The 24,747-nt window shown below is 36.1% G+C and overlaps 2 protein-coding genes across 3 annotated transcripts in view; one reads left to right on the top strand and one right to left on the bottom strand.

The window, feature by feature from the left end:
* PKN2 (protein kinase N2) overlaps window positions 1-24,747 on the bottom strand; it is a 133,133-nt gene that overhangs the window by 96,668 nt on the left and 11,718 nt on the right. The gene's annotated exons all lie outside the window — the stretch shown is intronic.
* LOC121486463 (glyceraldehyde-3-phosphate dehydrogenase) lies at window positions 14,326-15,418 on the top strand. Of its 2 annotated transcripts, XM_041747349.1 has the most exons (2): window positions 14,326-14,539; window positions 14,594-15,418. In XM_041747349.1, the coding sequence occupies exons 1-2, from the start codon at window positions 14,417-14,419 to the stop codon at window positions 15,416-15,418; spliced, it is 948 nt and encodes a 315-aa protein (XP_041603283.1). In that variant the 5' UTR covers window positions 14,326-14,416. The 2 variants fall into 2 exon arrangements, with proteins under 2 accessions (XP_041603283.1, XP_041603282.1); XM_041747348.1 differs by having other exon boundaries at window positions 14,326-15,418.

The following is a 24,747-nucleotide window of genomic DNA, read 5'->3' on the forward strand; positions in this document are numbered from 1 at the left end:
CAGCCTAAGTAGAGATTAAGCACAGAATATATACTCTTACTCAATAAAAGTATGTAAATCAGGATGATGCCCTCTTCCCTCATCAATGTGGTGTCAGCAGAGACCTGCCCCCATGTTCAATAGTTAAAGACAAGACAAGGTGAAACTCCCATCTACCACTTGCATGGTGTCATCAGACAATGAGAGGGATTCTGGGCTTTTGCTCCTCATCTAACAGCAATAATCTGAGACAGCAATCATCTCTTCCAATGATGTGCTGTCAATGAAGACCAAGTGGAGACCAAGTCAAGAATTCTACCCCTATATAGCAGGAACAAGCAGTCCTCTTCACTACCCCAAGAAGAGAGTGGAGTAAAAGACGACCTTGGTAGAGAGAGCTGGAGAAAAGAACCCATTAAGCCTGCATAAGAAGTCCTGCACAGACCCATGACTTGGCAGAACCAATCTACAGATCAAGCTGACCAGAATTCATATGCAAAAAGGTTTGAGAAGGGATGCCTGGGTGGCTCAATGGTTGAACATCTGCCTTTGGCTCAGGGCATGATCCCTTAGTTCTGGGATGGAGTCCTGGGATTGAGTCACACATCTGGCTCCCTGCATGAAGCCTGCTTCTCCCTCTGCTTATGTCTCTGCCTCTCTGTGTCTCTCATGAATAAATAAAATCTTAAAAAAAAAAAAAAAGTTTGAGAAACAGACTGCACCATAAAACCCAACTTTTTTGGAAAAGCCTTCAAGTAGTACATAAAGCCGACCAGAATAATACTGTGAGGGCTCTGGAAAAGGAATAATCATTGGAACTACAGCCCACAAAATTAGGCCAAGAGATATGTGCTAAACCTAAACAGAGTGAGTACTTGCTAAAATAGAAGATTTAAATAGGATACAAGGTCTCATAATAGTCAAAATGTCCAGAATAACAATAAAAAGAAAAAACAAAACAAAAAACCAACACTCACCCAAGAACCAGGAAAATGACAAACTGAATGGGAAAAGATAATCATATATGCTAAAATGAAGACATACCACATGCTGAAATTCATTAATAAGATTTTAAAGCAATCATTAAAAATGCTTCAACAATTGAATAAATGAAAAACACAGAAAAATTTAAAAAATGAATAGAAAAGCTCAGCAAATAATAGAAGATAGGGAAAAAACTAGGAAATTGCAAAAACTGAAAAATATAATTAAAATAGAAAGCTCACTGGATGAGCTTGATAGTAAGATAACAACAGAAAGACTCATTAAACTTGAAGAAAATCTGAACAGAAAAGAAACAGATTGAAAAAAACAAAGCACAGAGATCTATAGAACAAAAGATCAGACATTTGTGTTACTGGAGTCCCAAAAGGAAAAGAGCAACTGTATGTTTGAGAGAATATTGAAAAAAAAAAATGGGGGGGGGGGGTAACTTCCAAAATTTGCCAAAAGGCATAAATCTATAGAGTTAAGAAACTCAGTAAATCCTAGAAAGGATAACCCTAAGGACATTCAAAGAAAGCCAAGATATATCAAATCAAATTTATGAAAACTATACACAAAGAACCATTTTTAAAAACAGCTAGAGAGAAATGATGCATTTCTCAACAGAAACCATGGATGCCAGAAGAAAGCAGTATAATTTTAAATGCTGAAAGAAAACTGTCAACCTCAAATTTTATACCCAGTGAAAATATTCATAGAAATTAAAGGGAAATGAAGACATTCTCAAAGAAAAAACTAAGAGAAATTGTCAGCAGCAGTCTTAAAGAATGGCTAAAAGAAGTTCTCCAAACTAAAAAGAAGTGGTAACTGAGGGAGATATATTAACTTCAGAAAGAAAGAAGACAAAATAAATAGAGCTAAATGTAACAGACTATCATTCTCCTCATGAATTTTCATATGATCATTTGATGTGCTCAAAGTAGAGGAAAAAAAAAACAAATTTTAAAATGGATAGAACCTAAGTAGAAGTAAGATTCTATATTTCACTCAAAGTGGCAATATGGTGAGGTGCCTGGGTGATTCAGTGAGTTAAACATCTGCCTTCAGCTCAGGTCATGATCTCAGGGTCCTGGGATTGAGCCCCACTTTGGGCTCTCTGCTCAGCAGGGAGCCTGCTTTCCCCTCTCCTTCTGCCTGTGGCTCCACCTGCTTGTGTGCTCAAAGGTGCTGTCAAATAAATAAATATTTTTTTTTCAAAATGTGGTAAAATGTCAATCAATACCAATAGTATCTAAAATAAGTTACACATGCATATTGTAATAACCAAAGGAACCACTCTGAAAAACCTGGTGAAATGCTCAAAAATACTATAAAAAATTAAAATGGAATTCTAAAAAAATGTTCAGGAAGACCACAGGTAGACAACAAAAGGGAAACAGAGGCAGAAGTAGCAGAAGGAACAAACAGAAAACAAACAGTGATCTAGCAGACCTAAGCTCTTACATATCAATAATTACTAGAAATGTAAATGCTCTAAATATAAAAATTCCAAACAGAGATTGGCATAATGGATTAAATCTAGCTATAGGCTATTTATAATACCTTAAATTTGATTATCATGGCATAAGTAGATTTAATGAAAAGTACATACCATTTAAACATTAATCAAAATAAGAGCAGCAGTGGCTATATTAACATTAGGAGAAGCAGATTTCAAAGCAAAGAAAATGATCAGGGCAGAAGATGTTCATTACAAAATGATAAAATGATCTATCAAGAAGACATAGTAATCCTAAATGTAGAAACAACATAGATTCAAAGTATAAGAAACAAAAGCTAACAGAACCCAGAAGAAAAATAGAAAAACATAAAATTATAACTGAGGACTTCAATACTCTTCTCTCAGCAAAACAGAATTACAAGATGAAAACCAGCAAGAAGAATTAAACACTGCCATCAAAAATTTTTTAATTACTCCACTAAACAAAGAGATTTTAAAAATACATAGTACTGGGGTGGCTCAGCGGTTTGACGCCTGCCTTCGGCCCCAGGCATGGTCCTGGGGACCCGGGATTGAGTCCCACGTCGGGCTCCCTGCATGGAGCCTGCTTCTCCTTCTGCCTCTCTCTCTCTCTCTCTCTCTCTCTCTCTCTCTCTCTCTGTGTCTCTCATGAATAAATAAATAAAATAAAAAAAAATACACAGTACTGAGTAAAAATTAAAATACAATGTAACAAAATGTGTGGGATGTCACTAAACTCCCACCTCAAGAAATAGAAAAAGAGCAAAATAAATCAAAAGTAGGTAAAAGAAACAATAAAATCAGAGCAGAAAGCAATGAAATTGAAAATAACAGAAAAAAAAAAAACAATGAAACAAAAGTTGATTGAAAAGATCAATAAAACTGGTAAACCTCTTTGTCAGCAAGACTGACAAAGATCTAAATGACACAAAATACAGTACCAGGAATAAAACAGTGAATGTCACTGCAAATATTACAGCCATTAAAAGAATTAAAAATAAATCTAAACTACTCTGATGAACCAACTCCTTGGAAAGGACAAACCACCAAAACTCACCCAATATGAAATATGTAATCTGAACAATCCTAAAACTGTTAGACAATCTTTTACAGAAAATATGAAGGAATACTTCCCAATTCCTTTTAAAAGGTCAGTGTTACTCTAATAGAATAAATGAACACAAAGATCAAATTATCCCATGAATTTAGATGTAAAAATCCTCAAAAAAAAGCAAATTGAATCCAGTAATGAAGAAAATTACATATTATGACCCTGAAAGATTTCATGTATACAAGACTGGTTCAATATTCAAAAATACATCAATATAATTGACCATGTCAAAAGAATAAAGATGAAAAATCACAATCATACCAACTGATGCAGAAAAGCATTTAACAAAATTCAACAGGTATTCATAATTAAAAACTCTTAGTAAACTAGGAATAGAGAACTTCTAAACTTGATACAGATTCTACAAATACAGCTAGCATATGTAATATATTGAAAGACTAAGTGCTTTCCCCCAAGATCAGGATCAGGATAAAGACACATGCTCTCAGCAATGTTGTTCAACACAGTATTGGGCATTCTAACCATTTCAATAAAACAGAGAACATATAGATTGGAAAAGAGTAAGTAAAATTGTCCCTAGTAGCAGATTAAATGGTCATCTACATTAAAAAAAAAAAAATCTAAAAAATTTACCAGAAACTACTAAAATAAAATAATTCGCAATATTACAGGTTACAAAAACACTAAAATAATCAGTCATAATTTAAAAAAAAAATCAATCATACTTCTGTGGACTCACAATGACCATGTGGACATCAAAGTTAAAAACACAATACCATTTACAACCACTGCCCCAATACTCCTGTGAGGTGATACACAGTACCCATGCCTGTTTCCTATCACATCCTTAATTATGATACCTTACTTGTCTTCCTTGCTTGACAGTAGGATAAACTCTCTAAAAGCAGGTGCAGCATCTATCTTGTTCACAACCGTGTCCCCAGCACTGTGTCTGACACATCATAGCTCATCAATAAATATTTTTGAGGACATTAAAAAAAGGAATGTGCTTCAAGTCCATAGCTAGACTAATAATCCCCTATATCCAAACCCTAAACTCTACCCCTTTGCCAATAAAAAAGTGCTAGGTATATTAAAAGTTTCAGACAAAAAGAAAAAAAAGTATTGGGAATACAAACATCTAGAGTTAGAAATCAAGATAATCTTTACATTTTATAGTATGGAAAGGGCTTTCAGTCACAATTGTTCTTTTCAATTAAGTCACAAGCATATTCAAACACAAAAGGAAATTATATAGTAAGCAACAAAATATGAATTGTTAGTAATTGTCCTTTTAATGACTACTTAATTGCCTGTACTTTATCTTTACATTCTAAATTCTTAGACCTTTATGTGTTTAAAATAGAAAAAACGTTATCTTGTCAGTATTCTAAATCAGGGGGCTCATTATCAAGTGACAGGTACCAAAACTACCAATTACTCTAGGAACATCTAATCACCATCCCAATGATCAATTTTATCAATTTTTCACTAGTAGTGATTCTTTTTTTTTTCTTTTTTTTTTTAATTTATTTATGATAGTCACACACACACACACACACACACAGAGAGAGAGAGAGAGAGAGAGAGAGAGAGAGAGAGGCAGAGGGAGAAGCAGGCTCCATGCACCGGGAGCCCGACGTGGGATTCGATCCTGGGTCTCCAGGATCGCGCCCTGGGCCAAAGGCAGGCGCCAAACCGCTGCGCCACCCAGGGATCCCACTAGTAGTGATTCTTAAATATTTTTGTATTATGTGGAGTTGGGGTCAGGGGTTGGGGCATAGATTATAGGTCTACACTGGGATACTGATGAAAGCAATGGACTCAGAATATTTTGTGTGTAACAAACATGTACACAAACACAGAGAGGGAAGAGGTTTCAGGAGGTTCACAGATCCCTAAATCCATCCAAGGACCCAAAGTCAGAATCCACGTAGGTCAAGCCTGTTGTCAACCAATTTCCTTCTAGCTATCAGCTATTTCTTTGGAGCCTAGTGTGCAAAAAAAGACTCTTTAGGAAATATACTCTGTTCACAAAAAACCGTAAAATAAGATTTTGATTAACTTCCTGGAATACAAAATTAACTTCCTTTGTACAAAATTAACCATGTTAAAAATTTAAGCAGAGCTCTGGATGATCAGAGAAATCTTCCTCAGTGCCTAGATCCTATTTGTTTGCACACCTCTGAAGGTAAAGCAGGGGATCTTCTTCATTCTGAACCTCCTCCATTCCTCAACTTCCCAGGAGATAAAACTATATAAGCTGTTTTGTGTCTACGGTCCTAACAATATAAGAAACAAGAATAATAATCTCATACATTCATTAGTAATCATTATACTTTAACGAGACTCTTAAAAACAAGTTAAAAAAAAAAGGGGGTCTACTTCTACATTATGGTTTTCTTTCACCTCTAAATATGAATTAAAAGTCATTTCCCCTGGTCAGAGCTTCTCAATAGGGGCTTTATCATCAAGCCAGGGCATTTTGGAAAAATGTGGAAATTCTGGCTGTGAAGATTACAATAAAATGGAGGCAGACAGGTGGAGAAGTGACTCAGGCAGAGGCCGAGAACTGTGACAAAAAAGGTTCTAATAAAATAATGAAACCTACAAGTATAGCAGAACTAAGGTTTTTGTCTCAAAGGACTAAAGTGATTAAATCACTGAAATACCAAAAGAGAAAGAGAAGGAAGGAGGAAATCAAACTTGGGATTCTTATATAATGTTTTAAGTTGAAGAAACATAAAGCAAGTTGTCATTTACTGAGAGTTGGGAGGTAGGGAAGGAACAATGAAACTATATAAACAATGCAACAGAACATCCCTATGGAAGTAAATCTAGTTAAGTGCAAGATAAGTTACAACTATTTACAAATAGAAACAAAGAGCCAAGTGACTTGGTTGAAACAACTTAAAAATTAGTGAATGATAAAGTATTATACAAGTAATTAGATAAAAACGTGGTGTACCAAACTGAGTTCAACATTCCCACTCTCCTTCATATTGGTCTTCGTGTCCACTGATGACACAAGATACAATATTTTATAATTACTATGAGGTTGAATCTTAGAGTTAAAGATTTCACCAAGAAATAATTTCTGGTATGGAAATGATAAATACTAGATTTATTATAGTAGTTGGGGGTAAAAGGGAAGAAGTTCTAGAGAGGTACCCTTAGACAGTTGCACTGGTAATATTTATATCTTTAGCTGAGTATCACAGTGCTTTGTTTTATTATTCTCTATGCATCTTTTGGTATTTCTACAATATTTTTAACAAAACAAGAAAGGAATAATACAAAAAATAAAGAAAAACAAAGATATCTAATAGTTAAGACACTGGATTCCATTATTGGGGAAGTAGATAAAAGTAATCTGTAGAATTCCCAGAAAGCCATCTAAGTAGGACAGTCTTCTGTCTGGTATTTCTATAATACAGTACAGATAATGGCTTCTCAACCTCTTAAAAATTTTTCTACTCTGAGAATACACTTTCCTGAAAACATGTTAAGAATGGTTGATTAAAAAAAAAAAAAAAAAGTCGGTAAATTGGTGCAACCACTGTGGGAAAATGTATGGAGGTTCCTCAAAAGCTTAAAAGAGAAATACCACATGACCCCATTATTCCACTATTGGGTATTTATCTGAAGAAAACAAAATCCCTAAATCAAATAGATGCATGCATCAATATGTTTATTAGAGCATTATTTACAAATAGGTAAGATATAGAAACAATCCAAGTATTCATCAACAGATAAATGGATAAAGATGTATTTACACACACACACACACACACACACACGAATATTACTCGGCCATAAAAAAGAATAAAATCTTGCCACTTATGAAAACACAGGTGGGCCTAGATGGTATATGCTAGGAAAAATATGTCAGGCAGAGAAAGACAAATGCCATTTGATTTCAACTTTATGTGGAATCTAAAAAACAAATGAACAAGCAAACAAACAAAAGAACACACTTAAATACAGAGAATAAACTGGTGCTTGCCAAAAGGGAGGTGGTTAGGCAGATGGACAAAACAGAGGGAATTAAGAGATAAAAACTTCTACTTATAAATAAGTCATGGAGATTAAAACTACAGCGTAGGAAATACAGTCAGTAACACTGTAATAAAGTTGTATGGTGACAGACGGTAATTATACTTATCATGGTGAACACTGAGTAATGTACAGAATTGTTGAATCAATATGTTGTAAACCTTAAACCTAACACCCTGTCAATTATATTTCAATAATAATTTTTTAAGATTTTATGTATTCATGAGAAACACAGAGAGAGACAGAAAGAGCAGAGACACAGAGGGAGAAGCAGGCTCCATGCAGGGAACCTGACTTGAGACTCGATATCGGGTCTCCAGGATCACACCCTGGGCTGAAGGCGGCACTAAACTGCTGAGCCACCTGGGCTGGAATTTTAAAATTGTTACTGGGTATATTTCAATAAGTAAGAAATATTAAGCATATTTAACTTTATACCCAATATAATATATAAGCTTCTTTTATAATTCCAAAAAATGAAGTCTCCTAGCTATTACTTAAATTCTTAGTAATAGCTCATTCATTTTTTCTCTTCTTGTAAAGCTAGTGTCCACAAATATTAATATATCAGAATACAACAAAACGGCACAAATAATATTAAGGGTCAAGTAAAATCTGCCTAAGTTGGTGTCCTAAGTGGATTCTGACTTAATTTTAATTTAAAATACTTTATATTTCATGGCATATTATGTTAATATAATGTTTTTAATTATTTATAACAAACTGAAGGAATTACACATCTAAAGAAATCCTGCACATTCTTAACAATTCAGAATATGGTGTGCTTTAGTTCTTTTGAAATTTTATAGTATAATAATAATATCACCATAAAATAATTGTTATCATCAATATAATACCTGTAATTGCCAAGCACATTTCTCCTACAAGTCATGTTCTATGAGGTACTACAAAAACATATATGGGAAGGGGTGGCCAATAGCCTGATCAGATAAAAATGATAATTCAGCTTTGGCAGCATATAGACACTCTATCTTCCATCTTACACCTCAGATATTGGTTTGCTTTTAAAAATTATTTCATTCAGGGGCGCCTGGGTGGCTAAGCTGGTTCCGCATCTGCCTTCAGCTCAAGTCATGATCCCTGGGTCCTAGGACAGAGCCTCACATAGGGCTCCTTGCTCAGCAGGGAGTCTGCTTCTCTTCCCTCTGCCAACCTCCCCCCCTTATGCGCTCTCACCCTCTATCTCAAATATTTAAATAAAATCTTAAATTATTTCATTCAGCAACAATTTATTAATATCTACTATGCGTAAAGTCCTATTCTAGATACTGATACAAGGATGATCAAGCCATGCTTCCTATAAATTGGTGGCTGAGATGTACGTTCATGGATGTGTATCTACCTTAACTTATTTAAAAACTAGAGTCATATTATCTTGAAAATGTGATTTTTAAGCTCATAAAATCACTAATATATATAAAACAGAAATAATTTTTAAGTCAATAATGTGTCACAAGTTACTCTTAATAAAATTATGAAGTCTTCATAAGGGGAAAAAAAAAGTAGGTTAAAAATGATTTCTCCACATTGTTTCCATTTCTCTTACCAAGCCTAGACATATATAAACATACCAAGTATAATTTTAAGAACTCATACATATGTTTATATTAGAACTGTAAACGGTAATGAAAATTACATAAAATAGTTTCTTCCTCCTCAAATTCTAACAAAATTCAAACCTCCAAATTCATTTTCCTCCTATAGCTTTGAAACTTGCAGAGATTCATCTCTCTACTTATTCAACAATTATATATGATCACATTTTTTTTTACTAAATATTTTATTTATTTATTCATGAGAGACACACACACACACACAGAGGCAGAGACACAGGCAGAAGGAGAAGCAGGCTCCATGCAGGGAGCCCGATGTGGGACTCGATACTGGGACTCCAGGATCATGCCCTGGGTGTGAAGGCACGTGCTCAACCGCTGAGCCACCTGGGCCTCCCTATGATCACATTTCTATCTACAATTGTAAAGGATCTTATAAGCATTCTAAAAAGCATTCTAAGGGCAGCCCGGGTGGCTCAGCCCAGGGCCTGATCCTGGAGACCCAGGACTGAGTCTCACGTCAGGCTCCCTGCATGGAGCCTGTGTGCCTGTCTCTCTCTCTCTTTCTCTCTCTCTCATCTCTCATGAATAAATAAAATCTTAAAAAAAAAAGCAGCATTCTAAATATATATTCTTTTTATTAAAATGCATTGTATATATTCAAAGTAATAACTTAAATACCTATGGTTTAATTACTTCATTAATATGGAATCACTTTTGCATCCCAATCCTATCTCACGTTTACTACTGGTAAAAATGGTATCTCTATCAAAACTAGAATTGAAAATTTCTTTTTCTTTTTAAGATTTTATTTATTTATTCATGAGAAAAACAGAAAATGAGAGAGAGAGAGGTAGAGACACAGGCAGAAGGAGAAGCAGGCTCCATGCAGGGAGCCCGATGTGGGACTGGATCCGGGGTCTCCAGGATCAGGCCCTGGGCTGAAGGCGGTGCTAAATTGCTGAGCCACCCGGGCTGCCCTAGAATTGAAAATTTTCTATTTTAGTAGACAATATGTACAAATCTCAGGCTCTCAAATACTTCCAATACAGAAACATGTTTCACAACCAAAGTACCTAGAAGGATCCAACAAAAATGGGATACTAAAGGCAAAAGAGAAAGAGAGAAAGAAAGATTATGAATAAGAAATCCTAAATTCTAGTCATGGTTCTGTCACTGATTTTCTGGAATATTCATAGCAAATTCTTAAACTGTTTGGTTTCTTTTCCAAAACAGTAATTGGTTCTAATTTTAATTCAAAGTTTACATGATGTCCATTCTGAATCCTATAAACAACTTTTGCTTTAATGATAATTAGGGATTGTAGACTTCCTTTTTTCCCTTCATTATCCTGATTCAGCAGGTCCCAATATCCACCAGCCCTTATGAGTCCCAATATACCTGTATAATTATTTAATGTCTATCTTCCTCTCCATATTTTAAGTTCCATAAGAAAAGGGAAGTACATTTGGTCATTTTTAAATATTTTGATCATTATTATATTACCAAGCCTCAGAATAATACTTTGAATATAGAAGATAGTCAGTAAATATTTGCTGAATGAATGGAAAATTAGCTGCTCAAAGTTGACATATTAAAGGAGAAGTAATAGCTGATTGAAAAAGAAGAAAAAAAAATCATACTAACCACTAAGGCCATTTGGTACAGGAGTAAGAAATACTACATACTTTTAAGAAAAGTCCAACTTTCTATGTATATTAGGTAAATCAGGGAACAAAATGGGACATATACTACATTATTTCTGAAAAGTCTTAAATATCAATATTTTAAAGGATTAAGACTAATTTATTTGGAAAATACACTTCATCCCCCATTATTGAGGCATTATAATTTGAATCAATATTTAATAAAACTACTTGTTAATCACAATTTAGAATTGATAATTTTGAAGTATGACTTATATCACAATACATCAGGTCACATACTTCAAAATGAAGAACAAACTTCTGGTTTGTTCTGGTATAAGCAGCACTGCAAAGGAAGATAAACAGCCACATAAGACTCTGAACTCTTACTCTTTATTACCAAGTGGAACAAAGTTTATAAAATGACTTAGTCCATTATGGGTGAGGTTAGGTAACAAAAACCTACAGAGAACCAGTAATACCCATAACTAGTTTCCTTATTTCTATTCACATTAACAAAAGAATTACAGGTTAGACAGGTTGAACCACAAAAACCATAGAGGATAACAGGTAGGCTACCACTGCAGATCTATGGGATGTCACTAAGGCATTAATGTATCAAGGAAACACTTACTAATGAATAATCTGAGCCCCTCCACCCCCAGGATGGCAATCAGCATTAGTGTTAGTCATGCTACTGAATATAACCAAATGACAATCAGTTTTGTTCTTACATACTCCTTAATATTGTCTAATAAACTGGCCTTCCTTCAAATACACAAAACAAGTAAAAACACATCAAAAGTAAAATTTAACAGGGCATCTGGGTGGCTCAGTCAGTTAAGTGTACTACTCTTGATCTCCAGGTCATGAGTTCAAGGATCATGTTTGTTTGTTTTTTTTTTTTAAGGAAAAGACAAGAAAAATTATAGACCCAGGTACCCTACTAATCCAAATATGAATTATATATGGATTGCTTCTGCCATTATCTAGAGCACTCTGGGATAAGGAAATGCAAAATATTAGAGTTGCTTTCCCTCAATATTTTGAAGAATATTACCAATATGTAATTGGTAATTAACACAAAAGAATTCAAAATGGACAATAAGGATTGTCTTAGCAGCTGAATTTTGTTTCTAGACCTCCACTGTCAGTTTAGTAACTAACCACTTGTGGCTACATATATTTAAATTTAAATTTAATTAAACTAAAAAGTTAGTTCTCAGCTGTATTAGTCACAATTTCATGTCCCTTGTGTCTACCATATTAAACTGTTAGCAATAGGTATTACAACATTTTTTTTAATTGAACTGCTGATGACACATTGTATTAGTTTCAGATGTAGAACACAGTGATTCAACATTTATACACATTAAGGAATATTCATAACCATTAAGTCTAGAAGGATACATGTATATTTACATTCACACACACATACACAATTTCTACCATTCAAGGAATTTTTTTTTTAAGGATTTTATTTATTCATTTGAAAGAGAGCAAGAAAGAGCAGAGAGAAGGGCAGAAAGAAGCAGACTTTCCCCTAAGTAAGGAGCCTGATGAGGGGCTCCATCCCAGAAGCCTGAAATCATGACGGGAGCCAAAGGCAGACACTTAACCCCCTGAGCCACCCAGGCGCCTCATCCTAGTAAGTTTTAATTAACAACGTATTCTAAAAGGAAGAGGCTAGGAACGCCCGGGTGGCTCGCGGGTGGGCGTCTGCCTTTCGCTCAGGGTATGATCCCAGGATCCAGGATCAAGTCCCACAGGCTCCCTGTGGGGAGCCTGCTTCTCCCTCTGCCTAGGTCTTTCTCTGTATCTCTCACGAATAAATAAAATCTTAATTTTTTTTTCATTTGATGTCTATTTGCCAATCATAAGATTGCCTAGATCATAAGAACTGATCACCACTCAGGATGACTTTCCCAAAGACACATCTTAATAATGCAACTTTCGAGATTAATAAAGAAAGTTTCTCTTGGAACTACTGAAACGAAAAATATGTGTTTGTTTTAACTTCACAATATTAGCACAATTCATTTACTCATATTTGATTACAATAGCAGGTATACAATAGGCATTCCAACTGACTAATGAATTATATCCTCACCTAGATATTTAAAAAAAATTGTTGCAAGTATCATCAGATAAAAACAAAATGTGAGTATTCAAAAACTGAACTGTGAAATTCTGGTTTAGTAACTTTTCCTGAACTCATTGTATCTGCTATTTGTATAGAAGAATATCTATAGTGAGAGAACACTTTCCCTTCCATTTAAATCCATCTTATTCTCTTGGTTGTTGAAGGTTTTGTTATGATATCTAGATTTAAAAAATAATTTACTTTCCTCAGCTTCAGCCACTTATTATTATACTAGCTCATTAACTGTAACTGTCATAAGCCAAATATTTTTTAAAATTTTTTTAAATTTTTATTTATTTATGATAGTCACACAGAGAGAGAGAGAGAGAGAGAGAGAGGCAGAGACATAGGCAGAGGGAGAAGCAGGTTCCATGCACCGGGAGCCCGACATGGGATTCGATCCCGGGTCTCCAGGATCGCGCCCTGGGCCAAAGGCAGGCGCCAAACCGCTGCACCACCCAGGGATCCCCATAAGCCAAATTATTAACAGAAAAACAAAAATTTCTGTATTTCAAAGAGCTGGAGTATGAACTGGTACCATTTCTTAGCTCAATGCCAGTAATTAAGCCTAAAAAGATACCTATTTCAGAGTTATTATCAATACCACTCTTTTCTCTTTCCACAAGATCAGAACAGCCTAATTCTTTATTCCTTAATATTGGTTTTACCTGAAAATTATTTCTAAGTTAATGCAATAACAGAAGTTTTGATATTAAAAAATTACTGAGAGGATCTCTGGGTGGCTCAGTGGTTTAGCACTTGCCTTTGGCCCAGGGCATGATCTTGGAGTCCGGGGATCAAGTCCCACATCAGGCTCCCAGCATGAAGCCTGCTTCTCTCTCTGCCTATGTCCTTGACTCTCTCTGTGTGTCTCTCATGAATAAATAAATAAAATCTTTAAAAAAAATTTTTACTGAATTTCCAAAACTAAGATTAAACTTCCTATTTACTTTTGATAAGAAATAGATAAACCATTATTCTTAGAAATAAAGGATTTTATTCTTTTGGCTTAAACTCTTTCAAACAATATACTCAAGGATTTTTTTTTTTAATATTGTATCTATTTATTCATGAGAGACACACACACAGAGAGAGAGAGAGAGAGAGAGAGAGAGAGAGAGAGGCAGAGAAGCAGGCTCTCTGCAGGGAGTCCAATGAGGGACTCGATCTCAGGACCCTGGGATCATGACCTGAGCCAAAGGTAGATGCTCAACCACTGAGCCACCCAGGTGCCCCAATATACTCAAGGATTTAATAGTTTTTAATTACCTAAAAAATGCTAGATTTAAATGCATTCTCAAGCTTAAGCAATTTTTACTGAGTTAAAATAATTCTAAACAAGCAGCCTCAAAAACTGTTTCAAACGTTTAAAAATATCTTGTGGTATCTTTTTAAAAGTAATTTTAGGCTCTCTGCTCGTCCCCGTTCGACAGACAGCCGCGTCCTCTGGTGCAGTGCCAGCCGCGTCCCCGAGACACGATGGTGAAGGTCGGAGTGATCGGATTTGGCCGTATTGGGCGCCTGGTCACCAGGGCTGCTTTTAACTCTGGCAAAGTGGATATTGTCGCCATCAATGACCCCTTCATTGATCTCAACTACATGGTGTACATGTTCCAGTATGATTCTACCGACGGCAAATTCCACGGCACAGTCAAGGCTGAGAACGGGAAACTTGTCATCAACGGGAAGTCCATCTCCATCTTCCAGGAGCGAGATCCCGCCAACATCAAATGGGGTGATGCTGGTGCTGAGTATGTTGTGGAGTCCACTGGGGTCTTCACCACCATGGAGAAGGCTGGGGCTCACTTGAAGGGCGGGGCCAAGAGGGTCATCATCTCTGCTCCTTCTGCTGATGCCCCCATGTTTGTGATGGGCGTGAACCACGAGAAGTATGACAACTCCCTCAAGATTGTCAGTAATGCCTCCTGCACCACCAACTGCTTGGCTCCTCTAGCCAAAGTCATCCATGACCACTTCGGCATCGTGGAGGGCCTCATGACCACTGTCCATGCCATCACTGCCACCCAGAAGACCGTGGACGGCCCCTCTGGGAAGCTGTGGCGTGACGGCCGAGGGGCTGCCCAGAACATCATCCCTGCTTCCACTGGCGCCGCCAAGGCTGTGGGCAAGGTCATCCCTGAGCTGAACGGGAAGCTCACTGGCATGGCCTTCCGTGTCCCCACCCCCAATGTGTCAGTTGTGGATCTGACCTGCCGCCTGGAGAAAGCTGCCAAATATGATGACATCAAGAAGGTAGTGAAGCAGGCATCGGAGGGCCCCCTCAAGGGCATCCTGGGCTACACTGAAGACCAGGTTGTCTCCTGTGACTTCAACAGTGACACCCACTCTTCCACCTTTGACGCTGGGGCTGGCATTGCCCTCAATGACCATTTTGTCAAGCTCATTTCCTGGTATGACAATGAATTCGGCTACAGCAACCGGGTGGTGGACCTCATGGTCCACATGGCCTCCAAGGAGTAAGAGCCTCCTGGACCACCAGCCCCAGCAAGAACAAGAGGAAGAGAGAGGCCCTCAGCTGCTGGGGAGTCCCTGCCCCAACTTAATCCCCCAACACACTGAGAATCTCCTGACCTCCAATTTACATCCTAGACCCCGAGGAAGGGGAGGGGTTTGGGGAGCCCTACCTTGTCATGTACCATCAATAAAGTATACTGTACCCAGCCAAAAAAAAAAAAAAGTAATTTTAAGATAGGTCAACAGTTATTAATGAAAACATACAATCCAGAGTGATAAAGGGAATGCTACACACACATATACAACATACTCCCCTCCCCCTAAAGATGGCATTTGAGGTTGACAAAAAGAAAAAAAGGGGGGAGGGAGGGTGAAAGAGCTTCATCTAATCTCCATGAGTAAAAATGTTTACCAATACAGAATTTCCCATTAAAATAAAATAAAAAATTTTTAAAACAATTTGAGGATAAGCTGTTCTAAGATTTCAACATGCAGAAACTAGACAAATCATTACTAATCATCTGTCTTCTACACCTGAGATGAATTAAGCTTCAAGTCCTAGAAAAAGAATGTAACTTAACACAAATGACCCTAAAAGAATGATGGATGCAAAATAGGGGTTTAAATTCAAACAATTTTTCTGTACATTTTTGATATACGTATACATGACAGTTTGCATATATTTTTAAAGATTTTTATTTATTTATTCATGAGAGACAGAGAGAGAGGCAGAGACACAGGCAGAGGGAGAAGCAGGCTCCATGCAGGGAGCCCAATGTGGGACTTGATCCCCCGACTCCAGGATTACGCCCTGGGCTGAAGGCAGGCACTAAACTGCTAAGCCATCCAGGGATCCTTAGTTTACACATTTTTAATATAAACTTCTAAGACCCTGATTACCAATTAACTTCACTTGAAAAACTAGTTTATTTAAAATTCATCTAGTGCAAAGTATTTTTAACACGTTCCAGTTCAGAGTGTGAACAAAAACCACTAAACTCACTGCAAAAATGTTTTTAAACAGATATAATTATTTGCTAAACTATAAATTTCCTTATTCAAATGTAAATAAAAGTATTTCTATAGTCCATAAAGGACTATTCTGTCTTCTCTAAATTGAAGGTATTAAAATAGGCTTTTGCATTCATTACCCCTGGCTGTTTGATAGGTCTTTTGCAATAATCAAAATATTCTATGTATCAATGCTGTCCATGGCAGTTGCTAGCCACGTGTAGCTACTGAGCACTTAAAATGTGGCCAGTGTGACTGAAGAATTAAATTTTAAATTCTATTTATATTTAATTAATTTAAATTTTAAAAGCTACATATGGCTTATGGCTACAGTACTGAACAACAGTTACTATCAAAAGATTCTGACTAGGTACAATAACCTCCAAAAGTGCTATACCCATTTAAAAAGAAAAAAAGCATCACAAGGAAGCAACCCAAGTATCCACTGGTGGATAGGTGGATAAATGAAATGTGATATATACATATAATGGAATATTATTCGGGCTTAAAAAGGAAGGAAATTCTGACATATTACAACATAGCTGAACTTTGAAGACATTACGCTAAGTGAAATGAGCAAGTCACAAAAGGGTATTTACTGACTGATTCCACTTACATGTCAAATGCACAGTAACAAAAAGTAGAATAGTGTTTGCCAGGACCTGGGGAGTGGGATAATAGAATGCTAGTGTTTAACAGGACCAGCGTTTCAGCTAAGATAATAGAATTCTGGAGGTAGATGGTGCTGATAGTTGCACAATATGATGAATGTACTTAATGCTACAGAACTGCATACTCAAAATGGTTAAGATGGTAAATATGCATATTTTATCACAATTTAAAAAACGTTTACACATCACAACTTGACCAAGTAAATACTGTTGACAATACAGCTAAATGAAAATATGAAGTCACCAATACAGGGAATAAAGTGTTTCTCAGAGAAGGCAATAGCAGATTTGCTAAGAAAAACTTATAGGAAACCCAAAGTGAATCAAGTTGTACTACATCACCACATCGTAACTGAAAGCTGAGCATTCCACTTCTACAGGATCAAGCTGGACTAGTATACAAGACAAAGTAGTCACAAGACAAAGTCAAAGCAGAATTGTAGAGTGCTTGGTGTTTTGTTGTTTGATTTGGTTTTAGAGACGGTCTACAGAGCTGGCCTTGAGCAAGTCACACACTGAGCAACAAGAGAAATAGAATCCAGAAATGTATTATTTGTTATTTGTGTCCAGTTATTTTTACCTTCTTTAAGTTAGTGGAAAGTCATATATTTTAGTGAAAAGGCATAATAAAAGTACACCCTCAGGTGGTAAAGAGCATAGCAAGGGAAAAGTAGGGTAGGGATGACAATATAACTAAGTAACTCATACACAAGAAAGAAGGATAAAATTAACATAGAATACAAAAACAAAAGAGATCCTCCTTTTCCTCATAAATTTATCCGATATATTTAGACCCAAATGTTATGAACACTATGTGTTAACATCTTACAGAAAATATTTCAGGAAAGCTGCTAGATGCTCATGTGGAAGGGGCTTATAAAAAGTTTATTCTTAAGCTTTTTAAGAAATATTTTTATTTATAGGATCTTTACCCCCACAAACAGACATAAATGAGAAATAAGTACAGACTAAATTTTAATATCAAGATAAATAAATTATTCTTTTAAAAGACATAAAGCATGAGTATTTTTCCACTTCACTAAAATATCTCATGTGTGTATAAAACACTCTTCGCAAGTCTATTTTGTAGGTAACATGATTGGTCTCTTAATTTATATATAATTTTATAATTTATAAATATAGAAAACATCATTCAACTTCATCAGTAACAGCTTTAATATTAAATTTTACATGTACTTTTAAACCATGATAAACTCTCCAGGAGTTACACACTCTTCTGCTGGAATCACCACACCTCTACAATATTTTTATGCTATAAAAATTACTCAAAGAACTTTGATGATACCATAAATACTTACAACTAGGTGGCAAATTACATAGTCTCTTTTATAGTTATTTTGAGTTTTCTTGGGGAATAAAGTATTTTTCACATTCACTTTTAACATAACTTTGAAAATGTTAACATTTGTTAGGTATACTAAAGAAAAAAACGACAACTCTAAAAGTTAATAAAACTAGAATTGTGTGGAGTACTAAAATGAGGAATGGGAATCAGAAAAGTTTAGGTTAAAGGAGACATTGGCTGAGGAAAAATGAACACCTGAAAACTGGGTATAATAATCCCTCCCCATTCCTAACTCAAAGAGTCATTTTAAGAACTAAAGAAATACCAGTGAAAGTGCTTTATAACTCAAAAATGCTTCTTCACATATAACTATTAGTAACACTACTCATATTATTTCAACATTATTCTCTTTATTTTATGAGGTATCTTTATAACCAACCCTACCTAGTTCCTTCTCTATAATTACCATTAAACTATACTAAAATAAAGGATTATCCACCATCTTGCCAACCTCAAAGAGAGCAAAAGGAAAGGTATTCACCCCCTCACCTGCCTCCTTTATTAGTGTAGTGCTTTTAGGGATAAGATAAAGTAAGAATTTTGCTTTAGATTTGACATAAGGTTCCTGTTGCTTATTCCACCACCCTTAAAAGAACACATCAAAACTAACTGTAGGATGTTGTGTAGAGTTTTATGAGGTTTTTAACACAATGAAAACATGCACCAGAACAAAAATTTATAGTAAAATGAACATATTCTGGATGGTGGAGTTCAGAGATAAGGTTTCCATAGCAACAAAATGGAAGAAAGTCAGTTATGCTAACCAATAAGCAACAAACAATTGGACTGTTACTGTAATTTACACAAAACTCAAGCATATTCAACTACAGAATTGATATTATTTATTAGTATTCAGAAGTATAAATCTGTTTCTCTAGTGCTGAAATGTTCAGGACTACTGTGGACTCTGCAGATATGTAATCTTAGCTCAGATTTATAAAAAGTCTAAAAGCCTCTGGGAAAGAACAAAATACAGATTTGAATTTATTTAAACAGTTCCACAGAATCACTGAATACTTCCATACCTCCATATTTGCAATAAATATTTCCTGCATGACAACGTGCCACTGATTTTTTTTTTTTTAAAGCAGGCTCTATGCCCACCATGGGGCTTGAACTCATGACCCTGAGATTAAGAGTTACATGTTCTACAGACTGAGCCAGCCAGGTGCCCCCACACCACAGATTCTTCCCCTCACCCGCCCCGCCTTCTACCTTGTTAGAAGCAAAAACCCTTCTCTCTGCAGCATTCCAGCTGTTCTCTCTTTAAATCTCAGGTCAAATTCATAGGTTTCCAGGATGGTTTGAAAGTAATCTAGGTAAGTTGGTGGGGCCGGGTGAGTTGAGGACCCCTACTCCTCTGCCATCTTGCCCCACCCTCCCTGACACACCACAGATTCTTAAATGAAAGCTCAACCCTAGAAGTTCATTATGCATAAACCTATGATTTCTTTATCCTTACACACATAATCTTAGCATACTGTTACTTTAAATGAAGACAACCATGAAAATACACACATTTTCAAACAGCTATCCTCATTATACCTTCCGTGGTGCAAAAGAAGAAAGATGGGAAAACAATTAGCCAAAAAAGTATGATCAGCTATCTATGTCTCTTACAACTAACTTAAACCAGTCTGTCAGCCACACAACTTCAGTATTTAAAGAAAGAAGGAAAAAGGTTGGGGGGAGGGGGGGGCGGGGGCGGCGGGGGGGGGGGGGGCCTGGGTGGCTCAGTGGTTGAGCATCAGCCTTAGCCTCAGGTCAGGATCCTCCCTCATCGGGCTCCTCACAGGGAGCCTACTTCTCCCTCTGCCTATGTCTCTGCCTCTCTGTGTCTCTCATGAATAAATAAATAAAATCTTTTTTATTTTTTAATTTTTATTTATTTATGATAGTCACAGAGAGAGAGAGAGAGAGAGAGAGAGGCAGAGACACAGGCAGAGGGAGAAGCAGGCTCCATGCCCCGGGAGCCTGATGTGGGATTCGATCCCAGGTCTCCAGGATCGTGCCCTGGGCCCAAAGGCAGGCGCCAAACCGCTGCGCCACCCAGGGATCCCAATAAAATCTTTTTTAAAAAATTAAAAAGTTAAAAAAAATGAAGTAATCCTAAAATGTGAATCTGACAGCGGGAGGAGTTACTATCTACTATATCCCAGGCACTCAATGTAAATCATTACAAAAACAAAACAAAAAAAACAACAAAAAAAAAACCCTACAGTAACCTTCTGAGCCAGAAATTATCCCTATTTTTACATGAAAACTTGCCTCATGTTGCTAAATAACACATACCAAAGCCAGATCACTAATATGTGCTAAATATGGGATTTACATCTAGGTCTATAGGAGTACAAAACTTGAATTACCTACTAGACTAATCAGTGATTTTAATGAGGCCTTCAAATTATTGATCAGTAAATTTCAAAAAGAAATTTGGCAGGTATATATAGAGTTACTGATTTATTATACTGCCAGTTAAGATATTACTATCAATTATCTTCATCATTTCTTAAAAGACAGTAGATATTAACATCAAGAAAGAAAGAGTAGAAAAGGCAAAAATCTCAGAATGGAGAGTCAACCCCCTCCTACTTACAAATTCACAATTTTATATCAGTATATTCAGAATACATACTCAAATGCTGTCCTTAACATGAAAATACCATCATGAACAGCACTGGTCTATGACCCAGTGGTTGTTAACATGCTTGAGTATCTTCAAAAACTGCTTACTTTTTTTTTTTTTTTAAAGCTCAATAGGGTTCCTTTTCCTCAGTAACCAAACTGATAATGCATCAAGAATAGATAGGCTCAAATATCTTTATTGTAACAGATACTTCTAACTGATACAGGCTCATTAGCAGATAAAAGAATCCCTCTTCTGCCTCAAAGCTCCCAAGAGAATAAATAACTTTTACTGATTCACCAAGAAGTTTTGCTATGAAAAGGTATATCTACTTTCTAAGAATTTATCCTATTAAATATGTAAGTTCCTTTTGTTTGATGAATATTTTTTTGGTGATGTCTAATTTTTTGTATATTTTTTATTGGAGTTCGATTTGCCAACGTATAACACTCAGTGCTCATCCCATCAATTACCCCCCTCAGTGCCCGTCACCCAGTCACCCCATCCCCTGACTACCTTTCCTTTCACCACCCCTTGTTCATTTCCCAGAGTTAGGAGTCTCTATACCATGGAATGTTACTCAGCCATTAGAAACGATGAATATCCACCATTTGCTTCAATGTGGATGGAACTGGAGGGTATTATGTTGAGTGAAGTAAGTCAATCGGAGAAGGAAAATCATTATATGTTTAATGAATATTTGAGGAATTTGGCTATGCTATCTGAGAGGAGGAATCCGTGGAGACTGTTCTTCCTTAGGGAGAGAACTTGGAGTTTTGATGGCAAATAAGGAAGAAAGGACATGAAGCTAAGGAGAGGGGAGCCAGCTACAGGAAATGAAATTGAGTATACCATGGGGGGAAGGACTAAGTATGGTTATCTTTTTGGAAATCAGTAAAATATTTGTATGTCAATGAACATGTAGAAACAAAAACCCAGAGAGCATAGAGTGTCATAAACTTGAGTGCCCACCACCAGGAAAACAGAAATCTTGAATAGACTTAGGATTTCCAAGGGTGTAAGATTGTGAATTCAAACCTATCTTACCTAAAGCTTGAAGGTAAGATTTCAACATGAATTTGCTTTTCAGATCAACTAGCTAGCTATCAAGAACAATCCTAATGAAAAAGCAAATACTGGCAAGGAAAGATACAAGAGATGCTGCACAAAGTAGAGAGCTAGGGTAAGGACCTGGGCAGACAGGAGATATGTTGTGGTTACTGAAGTAGAGATGCATCTGGGATAAAAGGAAGTAGAGAAAAATGCCAAAAGAAAGAACTAAAACATATGGGTTAAGAGGAATTTGTGCACTCAAGGCAGAGACTGTGGTTTAGGCTAATATGTGACTGTGGATAAGTTATTTAACTTTTCTGAACTTTATCTCTCTTGCCTGTAAAGTGGTGATAATAGCACTACTTCAGTATAGTTGTCTTAAGTGATATAAGACCAATATGAATTAGTTATTTGTTTTTAATAACAAAACTTGTTACTTTTATTGTTTTTGCTTCAGTTACATTGAGACACAGCCCCTTCTGCCAATGGAAAATTCTCAGTCTGAGATGGGGAACTCAAATATTATGACTGAAGGTAATAAAATTAAGTACCTGTCAAGTGGCTCTACCTAAAGAAAAATGATGCAATGCAGTTATGCTCCCTCATAAATACCAGAACAAAAGCAGAAAAAAGTTTAAACTAATAAATGTAAAACCTGAGGCTTTTCCGACAAGAGACTTATTCAACAAACACTGATAAGCAGCTGCTATGAACAAGTTGCTCTGTTCAGAACTAAAGGGGCAAAAGAAAACGATAAGATATTCTCAGTAACTTCACTCAACTAAGGAGACAAAATGTAGAATATAAACAACTACAGTGCAATGCAATGTACGATAAATATCATGAGATAGAAAACATCCTACTTAAGTTTTGAGGACAGATTATACATGATAGAGGTTAAGTATGGAAAAAAAAATCTGAATTGGGCCTTAAAAAAGCATTCCAACAGAAAGAATATAGCAAGAATATATAGTAAGGAAACATTACTAATTGTGGAGTGCCTGAAAAATTAGCTGCTTACGTGAAAATAGTCAAGAATTAAAAGGTATTTGGGGACTACAACAACACCCATCAGTGCTAAGGAATTAGGACTATATCTCAGAGGCAGTAAGGAGTCACTGAATATTAGAGACAACTTCTGAATCTGGCAGTCATACATAATCTAAAGAAGACAGAGAGCCTAAAGAGGTGGAATATCAAAACACTGCAGTGGCCACATTATAATATGGGCCCAAACTTGGATAGTAGCAAAGTAATGAATGAATTCAAGTTACAAAATTAAAAAAAAAAAAAATCAACTGACGATAGTCAAATAAAAATGACCAGTAGATTTCTAGCATGGGCAACCAGGGGAAGAATGATAACCTTTAAAAATATAGAGAAGTCAGATATAGTAAATCAGTAATAGAAATCAGTCATGTATTTATTCAAGCATTTATCAAGCATAAGCAGTAGGCCAGGTGCTAGGTATGTAAAGATGAGTAAGACCTAGTTCCTGCATTGAAAGTAAGAGACACACATAGAACTTAATTAAGTGATATATATTCAGTTAACAGGACCCATAAAATGGTGACTAGGCTAATTTGCCAATGGATCAAATGCTGCATGACCAATCACTAATTCACTTATCAAAAATGTATCTGAAGTAAAATTTCTGAGTATAGGATATGAATATATTCAATCAATATACATGCTTTTCTTAGTAAATTGTAGATTTTGCCAAAAGCTTTCCAGGCAGATGATCATTGTCACTATTAAAGTCAGAAACGGCAAAGGCAAAGATACAGAGGTGTAAAAGCAGTGTAGTTCCAAGAACTACAAATAGTTTAATATGACAGAATAATATACAGGGAGAAAAATCTGAAAAGACTGAGAAGGGCTGGATAATGTAAGGTCTAATATATTTTATTGTAAAATTAATGGAAGATCATTAAAAGGGTTTCAACAGATGTGCTTTCTAACCTTTACTCCCTTCTGAGAGAATAGTTCCCATCCCAAACTCCTACAAGAGTCCCTGCAGCCATTACTGGTACTGAGAACTGCATTCCTCCACATAGTTTACTGGACCTGGCGTATATGTTCTGTATGGGGCCAAACAAATTTTCTCATTAAGAATTTATAATTGTGGCATAGAATTAGTGAGTCACTTAACTGTAGATATTAGACTTGTAGAGCTCATGGAAATTCAGAAGTAGGGAGTGCCATTTGGGGGCCCTATGAAAGAACAAATATATAAGAGTTATAAAGCAATATACATACTTAAAGAAGAAGAGATAGGAAGACAGGTAGCCCTAGAAAGCAAGCAAGCCTCTAGTTTCCTATTCAGTAGTCATGGGATAGGGACATATCCCACCTTTGCATAAAGTGAGATGTCCCTGTAGCCTTCTAGTAAATCCAATTTTTGTTTAAGCTAATTTAAATGGGTTTCTATTTCATGCAATCCTGAAAAGCAAGTTGGCTAATTTGAGTGGTTAATCTGAAGAATAAATGAGAAGACAAATAGGCTAGAAACAGGTAGAACATTTAAACTAGGGAATGAGTCATCAAAAGGTAGCAATAGTAGCAAATATAGGCAGACTATGACAAAAGAAAAGTAGCCAATATTGTG

Source organism: Vulpes lagopus, chromosome 3, assembly GCF_018345385.1.
Source record: "Vulpes lagopus strain Blue_001 chromosome 3, ASM1834538v1, whole genome shotgun sequence".
NCBI classification, from domain to species: domain Eukaryota; kingdom Metazoa; phylum Chordata; class Mammalia; order Carnivora; family Canidae; genus Vulpes; species Vulpes lagopus.

Coding starts and splice junctions, on each gene's coding strand:
- LOC121486463 (XM_041747348.1), top strand. CDS start 14,417: ATGGTGAAGGTCGGAGTGATCGGATTTGGCCGTATTGGGCGCCTGGTC.